The sequence below is a fragment of the Lepidochelys kempii genome, chromosome 7, assembly GCF_965140285.1.
Source record: "Lepidochelys kempii isolate rLepKem1 chromosome 7, rLepKem1.hap1, whole genome shotgun sequence".
Taxonomy (NCBI): Eukaryota; Metazoa; Chordata; order Testudines; family Cheloniidae; genus Lepidochelys; species Lepidochelys kempii.
This window is the reverse complement of record NC_136386.1, coordinates 7,340,137-7,357,687: the sequence shown is the minus strand read 5'-3', so window position 1 is coordinate 7,357,687 and position 17,551 is coordinate 7,340,137. Positions and strand designations below refer to the sequence as shown.

Here is a 17,551-nt window from a genome sequence, read left to right as displayed (position 1 = left end):
TTGTCCTCCAGGCAGAATTCCCAGGAGAGCAAAACAGTAGAGTATCCTCCTCTTTGTTTCTGTTCTGGAGCAGAGAGAAAGTCTGTATCCCATAGCAGAAAAGAAAGAAACATGGAAAAGAAAATTATAGTGTGACCTAAATATTCAGCAGGCCTTCCAGCAAAACTCTATTTACAGCAGAAGGACCACAGCATGAGGAGGTGGCGGAAGATAAACCGGATATGTTGATAAGCCTCTTAAAAGCATAGGGAAGACTTAAATTGAATGTACAGACATACCTGTCCTTAGTGTGTGGCTGGTCTTAATCTATACTGGATGTGTTCTCCAAAGGAAGGACACTAGCTGTTCTTCCTGACCCCATCATCAGAAATTATTCAGGGCTGTGGCTATTATTGGCACAAAGGTTATGCCTAGAGAAATACACATTTTGATATTCCAAATCATGACTCAAATGACTCTTTGGGAAAGCAGGTTCACCAGGCAGCGATGCCTGACACTCAGGCATTCATCGATAACTTTAGGTGCAAGGTGCTCATTCTTATTAGTTATAAAAAGTTAAATGTCTCTGTGTGCATGTAATCCAGGACATTTAATTACTGCAATTCATAACGTGTCATCATAATTGAATTGTGGATTCTGCACCCACATTCAGGACAGCCTAGCTGCTGATCCTTTTTGGTCATTTAACAGAATATGCTAATATTTCATAAACACCATTATTTCTCCTTGCTCTCAAAGTTCAACTCTAATATTTCATTCTCTCCTAGTTTTCTCTTAAGAAAAAAGTTTGGCATTTCATGGAATACCATCATGGAAAAATACAAATGTGGAGAAAAGGTATTGCTACTTGCATGTGCACATTTAATATGCTTCTTGGAGATATTTTACATGAGAGCCAGTGTAGTTGCCTGGCAAGGAGAATGCGAGGAGTTCACTTTAAAGTCAGCACGAGTTTTGGGGGCAGAATAACTCCTGTTAGTACAGGAAGAGCTTGGGTGTTTTATTTTATGTTTAACTCTGTAATCATAGAAAATATTTTGGAACATGCTTGTCCAAAAATAGTTTCCATTTTGGTCATGGGGAAAGTAAGGAAATGACTGAGCAAAAAGCTTTATGGTCAGAAAACGCTATCCAATTTTACTGTCTCCAATACCAAGTGCAGCTCTGGTATCCACTTTCAAACAGAACTAAAACCCACTGGAGGCTTTATGTTCTCTGCACTGTTATTGAGCCGCAATATAAATGTAATCACAGAAACACCTTTGATGAAATAAAATGGTAGTACTTATAGTCAGAAATAAGATCACACGTGGTATAAATAATATTGACAGATTTACACAGAGCCTGACCACCATTGTTTAAGACCAAAAAAGCAAGGACCAGATGCATTCGAAGAAAAGGTTTCCACACCCATTCAAGCATTTGTGATAACAATTATGTTCTACAGATGTGATCAGTCTAAAATAAAACATTGTTCACTGCAAAGACAGAGGTTTACCCGTTCTGCCACACCATGGGATGGATCTGTTACAGTCCTCTGCACATAAAAAGAGATGAAATTCTTTTACATTTAAGCAACCTGATCCTCTTTTACAAGCTTCATTCTTGCTATTTCAGGAATTTGAATATAATAAACTATGGAATCTACTGCTAGAGAGCTGGTCTCATACCTTTTGGGGGAAGAGGGAAGCTCTATCTTAGAACTGTAAATAATTTGGTATTAGCAATCTATCCGTAATGATTATTGAAAGAACATCCATGTAGATAAGCTTAAGAACTTTTAAAATGGAATATTCTTTTTAATCATTGAAAAGTTGTAGAAATGCCAATATTTTACCTCAAACTCATTAATCCCCAAGGGTATTTGGACAACAGCCCATGTATTTTTAACGTCTCCATTAGAAAAGATAAACCTCATGACAATATTTGATTATTTCAGAAATACTCAGTTTCTTTTCCACCTATTAATTCCACATCAAGAGCCTGATCCAAAGGCCAATGACTTCCATCGGCTACAACTGCACCACTTATGTAAGATAAGGTTTTAATTGACTGAGTAAACAACATTAAATCATTATAAGATTTCCATTGATACCTTATGCTTATAATGCAGCTACACTTCATTAGTACAGGAAAGGTACATATTTCACTGCAGAAGCAATAACTAATGAAACACTGGTGATTCAATGGGTTATTTATCAATCTTATATCTGAACTGCAGAGGTGCATTTTTAAGTAGAGGAGAGGCATTTTGACCTTGAAAAGCAGAATGCATGACATGTAAGAACAGTGGAAAATGTATGGAAATGCTAGCTTGTATGGAAGTAACTCCTTGTTCAGAATTTCATATGGAAACATGCTAGCACCCCAAATGCAGCAAAAATACCACAGCATTAACGAAACAGTAAAGGAAACAAAAAACACTGCCACTGTAGCCTAGACTTGAAAATGAACGGTGAAAACCTCATAAGGGTGCTTAAAACAGTAAGATCATTGGTCCATGATGCAACATGGAAACATTCTAAGAGATTATACCCAAATACTCTAGACACAGACTAACATATTTATGTAAAACTAAAAGGACTGCGGTAGAAATACAGAGCCTGTAGTTTATCATTCAGTGTGTGTCCATTAAACAGCTATATTCTTTATGTAGGGGTCTATTAAAATCCAGTCCCACGGGGCTTGCTCTGGGAATTTTGCAGGTTCATCACCTGTGGAGCCTTCTGGTTCAGAAGAGAAAATTTAAAAAAATTTCCTTGCCACAGAATGGCATTTCTGCTATGCTTATGGAGCCCTCAGAACTAATGGGAGTGGAATCTCTTAGGGTGACTGGCAACAAGCCATTCGATGAACAGCTGCAGAGAGATTTAAAGCCATGGGGCTTCAAAGCTGATTAAAAATAGAAAGGGTTTGGATCAAGGTCACATTAGTCCTCTGTAGAAAAGAAAAGGATCTCCTTTAAATATGTACATTATCTGTTAAAATGCTTCCCTGGGCTAGTGATCCAAAAAAAATGTAACCATCCCAATCTTATAAAAAAACAAAAAAGCATCTGGCTTAGGCCAATAGTTGGCCACCCGACTTCCAGGTTAACATCTCACAAGCAGGCTGAGAGACTGTCAGCACAAACCAAAACATATGGTTCCATGTTCCAGACTGGCTTGGTGATAAGTAGTACAGCCAAGCATGACACTAGGATCCAGGACTTTATACCTCATTCCATCCTATGAACATGTCAGAAGACACTCTTCAGTAGCACCGCCAGGTACTCTACTCACCACCAGCAGTATCTCAAGGGGAAAACGTAATTGCTTAACAAAGGTGAGCCTGGGGCTTGTCTGCACAGTGAAGCAGTGCAGTCTAGAGGGGTGTTAACTGTAGACCACACCAACATGTTGCGTGCTAACTGCCCCATGTAGACATTGCTGGCGCGTACTCTATGGGTATGTCTACACTATGGAATAAGGTCGAATTTATAGAAGTCGGTTTTTTAGAAATCGGTTTTATATATTCGAGTGTGTGTGTCCCCACAGAAAATGCTCTAAGTGCATTAACTCGGCGGAGCGCTTCCACAGTACCGAGGCTAGAGTCAACTTCCGGAGCATTGCACTGTGGGTAGCTATCCCACAGTTCCCGCAGTCTCCGCTGCCCATTGGAATTCTGGGTTGAGATCCCAATGCCTGATGGGGCGAAAACATTGTCGCGGGTGGTTCTGGGTACATATCGTCAGGCCCCCGTTCCCTCCCTCCCTCCGTGAAAGCAAGGGCAGACAATCGTTTTGCGCCTTTTTTCCTGAGTTACCTGTGCAGACGCCATACCACAGCAAGCATGGAGCCTGCTCAGGTAACCGTCACCCTATGTCTCCTGGGTGCTGGCAGACACGGTACGGCATTGCTACACAGTAGCAGCAACCCCTTGCCTTGTGGTAGCAGACGGTACAGTACGACTGGTAGCCGTCATCGTCATGTCCGAGGTGCTCCTGGCCACGTCGGCTGGGAGCGCCTGGGCAGACATGGGCGCAGGGACTAAATTTGGAGTGACTTGACCAGGTCATTCTCTTTAGTCCTGCAGTCAGTCCTATTGAACCGTCTTATGGTGAGCGGGCAGGCGATACGGACTGCTAGCAGTCGTACTGTACCATCTTCTGCCGAGCAGCCATGAGATGTGGACGGCATGCAGTCCTTCTGCACCGTCTGCTTCCAGCCAAAGATGTAAAAGATAGATGGAGTGGATCAAAACAAGAAATAGACCAGATTTGTTTTGTACTCATTTGCTTCCCCCCCCCCCCCCCCCCGTCTAGGGGACTCATTCTTCTAGGTCACACTGCAGTCACTCACAGAGAAGGTGCAGCGAGGTAAATCTAGCCATGTATCAATCAGAGGCCAGGCTAACCTTCTTGTTCCAATAAGAACGATAACTTGGGTGCACCATTTCTTATTGGAACCCTCCGTGAAGTCCTGCCTGAAATACTCCTTGATGTAAAGACACCCCCTTTGTTGATTTTAGCTCCCTGAAGCCAACCCGGTAAGCCGTGTCCTCAGTCGCCCCTCCCGGCGTCAGAGCAACGGCAAACAATCGGGCATCTGAGAATGCTGACCAGAGCAGTCACAATGGAGCACTCTGATGGGGCTAAAACATTGTCGCGGGTGGTTCTGGGTACGTATCGTCAGGCCCCCGTTCCCTCCCTCCCTCCGTGAAAGCAAGGGCAGACAATCATTTCGCGCCTTTTTTCCTGAGTTACCTGTGCAGACGCCATACCACGGCAAGCGTGGAGCCCGCTCAGGTAACCATCACCCTATGTCTCCTGGGTGCTGGCAGACGCGGTACGGCATTGCTAAACAGTAGCAGCAACCCATTGCCTTCTGGCAGCAGACGGTGCAATACGACTGATAGTCGTCCTCGTCGTGTCCGAGGTGCTCCTGGCCACGTCGGCTGGGAGCGCCTGGGCAGACATGGGCGCAGGGACTAAATTTGGAGTGACTTGACCAGGTCATTCTCTTTAGTCCTGCAGTCAGTCCTATTGAACCGTCTTATGGTGAGCGGGCAGGCGATACGGACTGCTAGCAGTCGTACTGTACCATCTTCTGCCAGGCAGGCAAGAGATGAGGATTGCTAGTAGTCGTATTGTACCATCTTCTGCCGAGCAGCCATGAGATGTGGATGGCATGCAGTCCTTCTGCACCGTCTGCTGCCAGCCAAAGATGTAAAAGATAGATGGAGTGGGTCAAAACAAGAAATAGACCAGATTTGTTTTGTACTCATTTGCCTCCTCCCCTGTCTAGGGGACTCATTCCTCTAGGTCACACTGCAGTCACTCACAGAGAAGGTGCAGCGAGGTAAATCTAGCCATGTATCAATCAGAGGCCAGGCTAACCTCCTTGTTCCAATAAGAACAATAACTTAGGTGCACCATTTCTTATTGGAACCCTCCGTGAAGTCCTGCCTGAAATACTCCTTGATGTAAAGACACCCCCTTTGTTGATTTTAGCTCCCTGAAGCCAACCCTGTAAGCCATGTCGTCAGTCGCCCCTCCCTCCGTCAGAGCAACGGCAGACAATCGTTCCGCGCCTTTTTTCTGTGCGGACGCCATACCAAGGCAAGCATAGAGGCCGCTCAGCTCACTTTGGCAATTAGGAGCACATTAAACACCACACGCATTATCCAGCAGTATATGCAGCACCAGAACCTGGCAAAGCGATACTGGGCGAGGAGGCGACGTCAGCGCGGTCACGTGAGTGATCAGGACATGGACACAGATTTCTCTGAAAGCATGGGCCCTGCCAATGCATGCATCATGGTGCTAATGGGGCAGGTTCATGCTGTGGAACACCGATTCTGGGCTCGGGAAACAAGCACAGACTGGTGGGACCACATAGTGTTGCAGGTCTGGGACGATTCCCAGTGGCTGCGAAACTTTCGCATGCGTAAGGGCACTTTCATGGAACTTTGTGACTTGCTTTCCCCTGCCCTGAGGCGCATGAATACCAAGATGAGAGCAGCCCTCACAGTTGAGAAGCGAGTGGCGATAGCCCTGTGGAAGCTTGCAACGCCAGACAGCTACCGGTCAGTTGGGAATCAATTTGGAGTGGGCAAATCTACTGTGGGGGCTGCTGTGATGCAAGTAGCCAACGCAATCAAAGATCTGCTGATATCAAGGGTAGTGACCCTGGGAAATGTGCAGGTCAGAGTGGATGGCTTTGCTGCAATGGGATTCCCTAACTGTGGTGGGGCTATAGACGGAACCCATATCCCTATCTTGGCACCGAAGCACCAAGCCGCCGAGTACATAAACCGCAAGGGGTACTTTTCGATAGTGCTGCAAGCTCTGGTGGATCACAAGGGACGTTTCACCAACATCAACGTGGGATGGCCGGGAAAGGTGCATGATGCTCGCATCTTCAGGAACTCTGGTCTGTTTCAAAAGCTGCAGGAAGGGACTTTATTCCCAGACCAGAAAATAACTGTTGGGGATGTTGAAATGCCTATATGTATCCTTGGGGACCCAGCCTACCCCTTAATGCCATGGCTCATGAAGCCGTACACAGGCAGCCTGGACAGTAGTCAGGAGCTGTTCAACTACAGGCTGAGCAAGTGCAGAATGGTGGTAGAATGTGCATTTGGACGTTTAAAGGCGCGCTGGCGCAGTTTATTGACTCGCTTAGACCTCAGCGAAACCAATATTCCCACTGTTATTACTGCTTGCTGTGTGCTCCACAATATCTGTGAGAGTAAGGGGGAGACGTTTATGGCGGGGTGGGAGGTTGAGGCAAATCGCCTGGCTGCTGGTTACGCGCAGCCAGACACCAGGGCGGTTAGAAGAGCACAGGAGGGCGCGGTACGCATCAGAGAAGCTTTGAAAACCAGTTTCATGACTGGCCAGGCTACGGTGTGAAAGTTCTGTTTGTTTCTCCTTGATGAAGCCCCCCGCCCCTTGGTTCACTCTACTTCCCTGTAAGCTAACCACTCGCCCCTCCTCCCTTCAATCACCGCTTGCAGAGGCAATAAAGTCATTGTTGCTTCACATTCATGCATTCTTTATTCATTCATCACACAAACAGGGGGATGACTACCAAGGTAGCCCAGGAGGGGTGGTGGAGGAGGGAAGGAAAATGCCGCACAGCACTTTAAAAGTTTACAACTTTAAAATTTATTGAATGACAGCCTTCTTTTTTTTGGGCAATCCTCTGTGGTGGAGTGGCTGGTTGGCCGGAGGCCCCCCCACCGCGTTCTTGGGCGTCTGGGTGTGGAGGCTATGGAACTTGGGGAGGAGGGCGGTTGGTTACAGAGGGGCTGCAGTGGCAGTCTGTGCTCCAGCTGCCTTTGCTGCAGCTCAACCATACACTGGAGCATACTGGTTTGGTCCTGCAGCAGCCTCAGCATTGAATCCTGCCTCCTCTCATCACGCTGCCGCCACATTTGAGCTTCAGCCCTGTCTTCAGCCCGCCACTTACTCTCTTCAGCCCGCCACCTCTCCTCCCGGTCATTTTGTGCTTTCCTGCACTCTGACATTATTTGCCTCCACGCATTCGTCTGTGCTCTGTCAGTGTGGGAGGACAGCATGAGCTCGGAGAACATTTCATTGTGAGTGCGTTTTTTTTTCTTTCTAAGCTTCACTAGCCTCTGGGAAGGAGAAGATCCTGTGATCATTGAAACACATGCAGCTGGTGGAGAAAAAAAAAGGGACAGCGGTATTTAAAAAGACACATTTTATAAAACAGTCGCTACACTCTTTCAGGGTAAACCTTGCTGTTAACATTACATACATAGCACATGTGCTTTCGTTACAAGGTCGCATTTTGCCTCCTCCCACCGCGTGACTACCCCCTCAACCTTCCCCCCTCCCTGTGGCTAACAGCGGGGAACATTTCTGTTTAGCCACAGGCAAACAGCCCAGCAGGAATGGGCTCCTCTGAGTGTCCCCTGAAGAAAAGCACTCTATTTCAACCAGGTGACCATGAATTAGATCTCACTCTCCTGAGGATAAGAGAGAGAAAGAACGGATGTTGTTTGAATGCCAGCGAACATACACTGCAATGCTTTGTTCTACAATGACTCCCGAGTATGTGTTACTGGCCTGGAGTGGTAAAGTGTCCTACCATGAAGGACGCAATAAGGCTGCCCTCCCCAGAAACCTTTTGCAAAGGCTTTAGGACTACATCTAGGAGAACCGCAAATGCCAGGGCAAAGTCATCCTTTCACATGCTTGCTTTTAAACTATGTATAGTATTTTAAAAGGTACACTCACCAGAGGTCCCTTCTCCGCCTGCTGGGTCCAGGAGGCAGCCTTGGGTGGGTTCGGGGGGTACTGGCTCCAGGTCTAGGGTGAGAAACAGTTCCTGGCTGTCGGGAAAACCGGTTTCTCCGCTTGCTTGCTGTGAGCTATCTACAACCTCCTCATCATCATCATCTTCTTCGTCCCCAAAACCTGCTTCCGTATTGCCTCCATCTCCATTGAAGGAGTCAAACAACACGGCTGGGGTAGTGGTGGCTGAACCCCCTAAAATGGCATGCAGCTCATCATAGAAGCGGCATGTTTGGGGCTCTGACCCAGAGCGGCTGTTTGCCTCTCTGGTTTTCTGGTAGGCTTGCCTCAGCTCCTTCAGTTTCACGCGGCACTGCTTCGGGTCCCTGTTATGGCCTCTGTCCTTCATGCCCTGAGAGATTTTGACAAAGGTTTTGGCATTTCGAAAACTGGAACGGAGTTCTGATAGCACGGATTCCTCTCCCCAAACAGCGATCAGATCCCGTACCTCCCGTTCGGTCCATGCTGGAGCTCTTTTGCAATTCTGGGACTCCATCATGGTCACCTGTGCTGATGAGCTCTGCATGGTCACCTGCAGCTTGCCACGCTGGCCAAACAGGAAATGAGATTCAAAAGTTCGCAGTTCTTTTCCTGTCTACCTGGCCAGTGCATCTGAGTTGAGAGTGCTGTCCAGAGCGGTCATAATGGAGCACTCTGGGATAGCTCCCGGAGGCCAATACCATCGAATTGTGTCCACAGTACCCCAAATTCGAGCCGGCAACGTCGATTTAAGCGCTAATCCACTTGTCAGGGGTGGAGTAAGGAAATCGATTTTAAGAGCCCTTTAAGTCGAAATAAAGGGCTTCATTGTGTGGACCGGTGCAGGTTTACATCAATTTAACGCTGCTAAATTCGACCTAAAGTCCTAGTGTAGACCAGGGCTAAGGTACCTAAATCATGTTAACATAGCGCCGTTTGAAACGGGACTATGTCAGTGCTACCTTTTAGTCACATGCGTAGCTTTACTCTCAGCACCAAATTTGAGGCTAGAAACAGCCGTTTTCCCTTTTCCCCCACATATATGGGCAAGAATCTGGGATGATTTTCCCCTCTCTGAAGGTGCTTTACATGTAAAACAAAATCACTAGGCAAGGGGAAAAGAAGTCTCTTTGTTTATATTTAATCAGTTTAATCACAAGAGATACAAAACATATACGTTTAATACTTAGAAATTTTCAGCGGCTGGCAAAGCAACTAATAAAGACCTGTCTGTGAGGTTTGGAATTTACGGTCTAAAAAAAGAAACCTGAGGTTAATGTTTTCCCATTATGACTGTTCAATGGTTGGGAAAGCTATTGAAGCAACTGGAAAAGAGTCCTAAACATGTTCTCAAGACATTGTATGTTTTTCCTGTATTCGACACTTACCCTGTAGAACAGGTGCATTGGCTGGGCTGTATGCATCTAGCTACAGTAAACTCCAAAATAGATAATTGTGCCCCACAATTCAAGAAGGATATTCTAACCACGAACCCAAGTGCAGATTTAAAGCAAGGCTGGGGGAGGAGGGGGGTTGAATTTAAAAAACAAACAAACATAAAATAGAAAAGCAAAAACAATATAAAACTCCAAATGAACAAAATTCAGCTATAGGAGAATTAGCTTTAAATATTTAAATATTTAAAGCTTTTAATAAAATTAAATATATACTCTTAAATACCAAGGTGAAAAGTTAACTCATTTACCTATAATATATACAGCAAAATCCATATTTAAATACCTAAATATGTGGCTTGATTATACCTAAAGATGCTGAACATCTAAATCTACCACTAATGTCAATAGGAAATATGCGTCCTCAGCATTTGTGAGGGAAGGGAGAAGGGAAAAATCAAAACCAGGTCTCTTATTTAGGTGCCTAACTGATGCACAAGAATCCTGAAGCCAGAGCTGGTTAACTTCTGGACACAGCTTGCTGCTGAGGTCAATTGGGATGTCAGGAGATGGCTTTACATTCTCATGCCAATGCACAAACAAATTTAACAGGGAGCGGGGAGGGCGCAGACACAGTATAGATGTTCACATGCTCAGATGAGAACCAATTTCAAACTCCCCAAAGGATAAAACTATTGATGCAGAGAGTCATTAAGCATTATGTAGCTCACTGATTTGGGTCTCTTAAAGAGAACACCAAGGGCAAGTATGAATTCATCAAGGGCAAGTCATGCCTGACTAACCTAATTGCCTTCTATGATGAGATAAGTGGCTCTGTGGATGAGGGGAAAGCAGTGGACGTGTTATTCCTTGACTTTAGCAAAGCTTTTGATACAGTCTCCCACAGTATTCCTGCTAGCAAGTTGAAGAAGTATGGGCTGGATGAATGGACTGTAAGGTGGATAGAAAGCTGGCTAGATTGTCAGGCTCAACGGGTAGTGATCAATGGCTCCATGTCTAGATGGCAGCCGGTATCAAGCAGAGGGCCTCAAGGGTCGGTTCTGGGGCAGGTTTTGTTCAATATCTTCATTAATGATTTGGAGGATGACATGAACTGCACCCTCAGCAAGTTTGCAGATGACACTAAACTGGGAGGAGTGGTAGATACACTGGGGGGTAGGGATAGGATATAGAGGGACCCGTAGAGGATTGGGTCAAAAGAAATCTGGTAAGGTTCAACAAGGACAAATGCAGAGTCCTGCACTTAGGAAGAAAGAATCCCATGCACTACTACAGACTAGGGACCGAGTGGCTAGGCAGCGGTTCTGCGGAAAAGGACATAGGGGTTACGGTGGACGAGAAACTGGATATGAGTCAAAAGAGTGCCCTTGCTTTGAGCAGGGGGTTGGACTGGATGACCTCCTGAGGTCCCTTCCAACCCTAGTAGTCTATGATTTTATAATTCTAACACAAAACAGAACACGGTAGAGTTTGGAACACGTCTCTGTACTAGAAAAGATGTATAGAGTAACTCAAAACATAAACAAAGGGTAGAATTTTCCTAGCATTGGCCACAATAAATACATCCAAGGGGAATTTAAAAAAAAAAAAAAAAAAAGGCAGTGGAACTAGAAAGTATGCCTGTCTGATTTTGAAGAAAAGCCTGTTTGTGCCCAATGGATTGAGGAATGTGTTCGTCCTTGCCTAAAGACTACACTTGGAAAGCTGTAACGTTGCCAGGGTCGGCCAGAGCTTGGGTTACTGGCTGGATCATTCCCAATGGTGCCCCTGACCTAAAGAAAAAGATCAGGTTGGCACTGGGGGGAGGGGGGGGGGAGGAATCAATCAAGAACTATACAATAGGTGTCGTCAGATACTTTCAAGTTATAAAATACTAAAACAGTAAAACTACTTATTATTTATTCTATTACCATATCATCTAAGAGCCCCCATTCATGAACCAGGAAATCATCATGGCAGGCGATGTACAAATAGAATAAAAGAGACTGTAAATTGGAAGCTCAGTGACATCTCTTCCCTCGTGATGTCCATCCTCAAGCTTTTTTTTTTTTTTTTAGTTTAAAAATATTTGTTTACGCTGTTTCTTTTTGGCTTGGTTTTTCCTCTTGCTCTGTCGTGTTTTCCCCTTCCCTGGGACTTGGAACATTACACGAATGATTAATTGGTTTCCAAATGGCTGCATCCAGAACAATAGGCTCTAACGGCCCACTACGATTCCATGAACTTCCCAACTTCCACTCCTACTCCCAGTTCTGTGAGTAACTTCCCTTAGGCCTGTAATCCTTGTGTCAGTTTCCATACTGCCAATGCTAAGTGTTCAAACATCCTGAATCAGGCCGCAAAAAATCATGAGATTGGCTTTAAATTCCTGAGATTAAAAATAAAATTTGGGATTCTTTTTAGAACATAAAAACATATAAAAACTGGTCCACCTACCCCAATATCATGTCTCCGACAGTGGCCAGTGACCAGAGCTTCAGGAGGACCGTACAGAACAGGGAAATGTTGGAGAACTTCTGGCAGTCAGAGGTTTAGGGTTGCCCGGAGCACGGGAACGCATCTCTGATCATCTCCTCGTTGTTTTTCTGGATACAGATTAACACAGCTACCCCTCTGATACTCTGATCACCTTGGCTGCTAGAGAATGATGGACCCATCCTCCAGGATCTCATCTGGTTCCTTTTGGAACCCAGTTATACTTTTGGCCTTCACACCACGTCATGGCAATGAGTCCCACATCTGTGCATTGCATAAAAAAACACTCCCTGTTGTTTGTATTAAACCTGCTGTCTATTCACTTCATCAGGTGACCCCTGGATTTTGTACTGTGCGAAAGGATAAACATCCACTCCCTTTTCCCACACCCTTCATGATTTTACTGACTCCCTCCCATCGTCTCTTGTCTAAGCTGAACATCTTTTTAGCCTCTCCTCCTATGGAACTTGTTCCATACCCTTGGTCATCTTTGTTGCCCTTCTCCTTTTCCAGGTCCACTTTACCCTTTTTGAGAAGGGGTGACCAGAAGTAGACACAGTATTCAAGATGTGGGTGTATCATGGATTTATATAATGGCATTATGATATTTTCTTTTTATTGTCAATCCCTTTGCTAATAGTTCCTACCATTCTGTTGGCCTTTTTGACCACTACGGCAGTGCAGTGGGGCGACTGCCCCACTCCCATGCCAGACTGGGCTACAGCAGGCCAGAGCAGCTGTGCAAGGCGGCAGCCAGTCAGGGAGGGCCTGTTAGAGAGCCAATCAGGGCTGAGAAAGAGGCAGCCAATCAGGGCCAGGCTAAGCTCTATATAAAGGCTGCCCAGGCAAGGGAGAAGGTCTGTCTCCTGACCGAAGGAGATGGCAGGGCAGGGCAGGGCAGGGCAGGGCAGGGCAGGGCAAGGCAAGGCAAGGCAAGGCAAGGCAAGGCAAGGCTAGGCTAGGCTAGGCTAGGCTAGGCTAGGCGGAGCTGAGGAGAGGAGAGCTCCGGCCCAATACCTGCCAGGCTGCAGGCCCTGACAGAAGGGCCCACAAGGTGCAAGGGGGCCAAAGCGGATGCAGCCAAGGGAGGACAGGTGGACAAGGGGAGTGAAGGAGGGAAGGGAGGCTGCCACCAGAGGGTCCCTAGGCTGGGACCCAGAGCAGAGGGCAGGCCTGGCCTCCCCTCCCCCTTTGTACTACACCTGGCCATTAGAAGTGGCCAAAGCAGACTGTACCCGACCCCTGATAGAAAGGGTTGGACTTTGGGGATATGGTTGGTCGCTGAGGCTGGGGCGAAGTGAGAAGACTGCTGTTAAACCCCACCCCCCTGGAAGGGGGTGAGCGTGGACTAGGGGCACTGCTGGAGGGCAGTGTCCTGAAGAGGAGGCTGCCAAGCGAGGAGCAATGCGGGTCCAAATGTCAGCAAGGGGAGAGACAGATGGGACACCACCAGCGGGGTACGCTCCACATGGACTGAACTAATTCCTGGAGGTACCAACAGGAGGTGCTGCAGTGGTGAGTTCCAACCCTGTCACAGGCACATAGAGTAGAAGTTTTCAGAGAACTATCCATGACGACTCCAAGATCTCTTTCTTGAGTGGTAACAGCTAATTTGGAACCATTATATATGTGTAGTTGGGGTTATTTTTTCCAATGTACATTACTTTGTACTGGCCAACTTGCGTATGACCCATAACAACTTAACAAGAGGCACTGAAATGTAATCAAGACAATCTACTTATATGTGAATTTCAAAGAAGTTCTAGAGCAGCAAATATTAAGCCATTTATTTGTAGTAACAGAAATCAAGAGTAGATGCTAGTTGTCTTTGTCTGTATTTACCATTATCCTGTTAGAAGTTTAACAATGTAACCAAATTAGCTTGTAGATGTTAATTCCTTTTCATGTCTTAATTGCCTTAATTACATATGCGATTCTGTCCAGCTAACCTTATTTTAAGGTTATGTAAAATACTTCAGGAGACTAATAATATTATCTACATTGCAGTCAGCTTAACTATCTATGCTATAAAGAAGTACCGGCTAATTGCCTTATGTAAATGAACGTAACTAGTTTACCTGTGTATGCATAGGAAATAGAAGATTAGCTTCAAAGCAAAAATCTGCATTGCCTAATGCCTATTCTTTCTCAGGGGAAGGCCCTGCTGTGATAATTTCTGTAAAGAGGCTTGTCAGCCTGCTAGAAGAGCAATAAAGGATAGCCCCGGGCATAATTCTTTCCTCTCTACTCTGCTTAAACTTCGAACAGGGAAAGTGGTAAGATGGAGATCTGGAACACCCTAGAAAATGCATGGAAGGACTGAAACAGACTCTACACCTGGACTGCCTATTGGACTATAAGCCTTTAAAAACTGATTCCAGAAAGACTTTTACAAATCAGCAGCTTCACCATCTCTGATATGAAATTGACCAAAGGACTTTACACATATTTGTAGGTATACTGATCTTTTAACCATTTGCAACTCTCTTCTTTCTTTTTCCATTTATTATTAAACCTTTAGTTTTTAGTTACTAAAGGACTGGCATCAGTGTGATTATGGGATAAGATCTGAGACTCGTACTGACCTGGGGATAAGTGTCTGGTCCTTTGGGATTGTGAACCTCACATATGGTGAATCAGATTTCCAATAACCCCTCACTAAATTAGACTTGGCTGTCCAGATGGGAACCAAGGGATGCCTAATGGGGACTGTTTGGCTTCTCATTAACCTGTGTGGTATTGCAGAAACTATTCTGTACCTGGCTTGGTAAATTTAAGTATACAATAAACCACCAGTTTGGAGGATTGTCTGCCTCACTCAGGCCAGACCCCAAAAAACGGGGCATTCTCAGCGTGACCCATCCAGGCACCCAGTCACACTTACCAATGCTGAATTTCATCTGCCATTCTGTTACCCAGCCACACTGTTTTGTGAGCTCCCTTTGTCTTCGGGGTTTGAGCCTTAAGAATAGCACTCAGTTCATATTTTTCAAGCTTTTCTTCCCAACCATAAGGCTAGAAATGTGTTGGTGTGCTTAAACAAAAGTCAGGATTCTTCCATATTCACTTGACTCCTGGATATGGGGCTTTAAGGAAAAAACAAACTACCAAATACTGACAGGTTTCAGAGGAACAGCCGTGTTAGTCTGTATTCGCAAAAAGAAAAGGAGTACTTGTGGCACCTTAGAGACTAACCAATTTATTTGAGTATGAGCTTTCGTGAGCTACAGCTGAGCTGTAGCTCACGAAAGCTCATACTCAAATAAATTGGTTAGTCTCTAAGGTGCCACAAGTACTCCTTTTCTTTTTACCAAATACTGTGAGACTCACAGTATAATCATGAGAGTTGGCAACACTGCTTGATTTTGGGGACATCTGCAGAAACTAGAGCAGACTTAGCTGTGAATTTCACCTGGGACTCCTCTCTCTAATGTGCCAAACCAAATCCAAAGATTTTAATATTCCCAAAAGTGGGGAGTGTTCAAATCTGGCTCTGAGTTTTGCAATTCAGGCTCCTTTCTAGTTTGTTTGTTTGTTTTTTAAAGCTCTTAAAACTTATAACTAGAGAAAACTGCAGCGTTCTCTTGCAGCAACCTGAAGTCTTATTGATTGTATCCTTCTGAGACTAAAACACTACATAAATATACAGACTGCATCATTCAACTTGGGAAAGGCCTAAGAAATGCAACTGGAAAGATTACAGTCCTTTTGTTGTCCAAAAAGGGCTACCTCTGCTTGGAGAGCAATAGTGAACTTCAAGCACATGCCACACTCTGACATATGTTTTGCAGCATACCCCCATACATTTAACTACTTCGTCTGTTTCTGAACAGTCATCAACTTCCCATTCTGCTCCGTGCTAAAAGATGCTGGAGTGCTTAGTTAGAAGAGGAAACAAGTTCCAAGATCAACCAAAGAACTGCTCTGTATACTCCACATTAGGGGGGCACTATTAATGCCCATGTGTATATTGCACTAGTTATATCTCAACATGAAAGCTGGGATGCTTGTGGGGGGAGAGATAGCTCAGTGGTTTGAGCATTGGCCTGCTAAACCCAGCATTGTGAGCTCAATCCTTGAGGGGGGCCATTTAGGGATCTGGGGCAAAAATTGGGGATTGGTCCTGCTTTGAGCAGGGGGTTAGACTAGATGACCTCCTGAGGTCCCTTCCAATCCTGATATTCTATGATGCCCTCGCCTCTTCATAGCCACCAAGCTCATTCCTTGACAACACTAGATGTCTATAACTTACCTAATGACAGGTTTCAGAGTAGCAGACATGTTAGTCTGTATCCGCAAAAAGAAAAGGAATACTTGTGCCACCTTACAGCTGTAGCTCACGAAACCTTATGCTCAAATAAATTTGTTAGTCTTTAAGGTGCCACAAGTACTCCTTTTCTTGTAACTTACCTGTTAGTACCGATAGATATTAAGTATAAATATATCTCAAACATTCCAAACTGGAGTTAGACATGCTCCATTATGACTAAATAATGGATGCCAGATGAAACAAGAGGTTGGGATGGAAGGAGAACAGGATCAAGACCTACAACTGAAACAAGAAGTTATAGAGAACACTGAAAAGTAAAGAGCCATAGATACAAACGAATTCCTAAAGATTTGTCTAAGAGGAAATGTAGGTGTTATACACAATATATGTTTCAGATCATCAAACAAGTCTGAATGAAACAGTATGGCACAAGTGCTTCACTGAAAAAGCTGGATGTACTTGGGTCATGATGTGATTAAAAATCCTGAATAAAATACTATTTGAGGGGAAATACTTTATTTTAAATGAACAAATGCTAAAGGCTATAAAGAAAAGATGAGGGCTTCCAGTCATCTGCAACAGATGAAAAGTGAAAGCCCAATTCTATAGTGCCCTTTTAACATCTCGGTGAAGGGCAGCAGTATCAGACACTGAATGACCCTTCGCCATACCATTTCAATGGTGCTCATTCTCACACCAGCAAGTCCTCCTTCTCCAAGCTAGCTCAGTCATGGGTCTCAACTTAAAGCATCATCTGAACAAGTTATAAAGGAGTCCTTTGGTGATGTGAACTACTCTAGCTGGGTCTGCAGACCCAAGGTCAATATGGGAGTTGTTTCATCTGCTAAATCATTCTAGCTCCCTTAGGAAATGAATAGTTAAATTCTGGAAGCCTCATTCTACCCTGAAGTTCAAAAGAATTATCAGCATGAATGGATGAAAAGAGTCTCTACATGGATATACTGTAAACATGAAAGAAAGCTGATGCAGCAAGCATCAAAGACTTGAAAGTAAGTGACCCTTCCCAGAAACAAGGGAGAAATGGTGATAGCTGAAACCTAAATGCTGCATGCAAAGAAAATAAGGACCCGAATGACTAATGAAGAG

The 17,551-nt window shown here is 44.9% G+C and overlaps 2 protein-coding genes across 7 annotated transcripts in view; both read right to left on the bottom strand.

The window, feature by feature from the left end:
• The window catches only part of SLC25A26 (solute carrier family 25 member 26), a 151,561-nt gene that overhangs the window by 62,271 nt on the left and 71,739 nt on the right, over positions 1–17,551 (bottom strand). The window lies entirely within an intron of this gene.
• Positions 7,067–9,897, bottom strand: LOC140914065 (uncharacterized). Its single transcript, XM_073351039.1, has 2 exons — positions 8,249–9,897; positions 7,067–7,664 (listed from the first exon to the last, which is right to left on the bottom strand). The coding sequence occupies exons 1-2, from the start codon at positions 8,829–8,831 to the stop codon at positions 7,144–7,146; spliced, it is 1,104 nt and encodes a 367-aa protein (XP_073207140.1). The 5' UTR covers positions 8,832–9,897; the 3' UTR covers positions 7,067–7,143.

Bases quoted from the DNA above. Each gene is read 5' to 3' on its own strand.
- LOC140914065 (XM_073351039.1), bottom strand. From the start codon at position 8,831: ATGCAGAGCTCATCAGCACAGGTGACCATGATGGAGTCCCAGAATTGC. The intron at 7,665-8,248 runs GTGAGTGTACCT...TTTCTCCACCAG, and splicing joins AGGCGGAGAAGGGACCTCTG to CTGCATGTGTTTCAATGATC.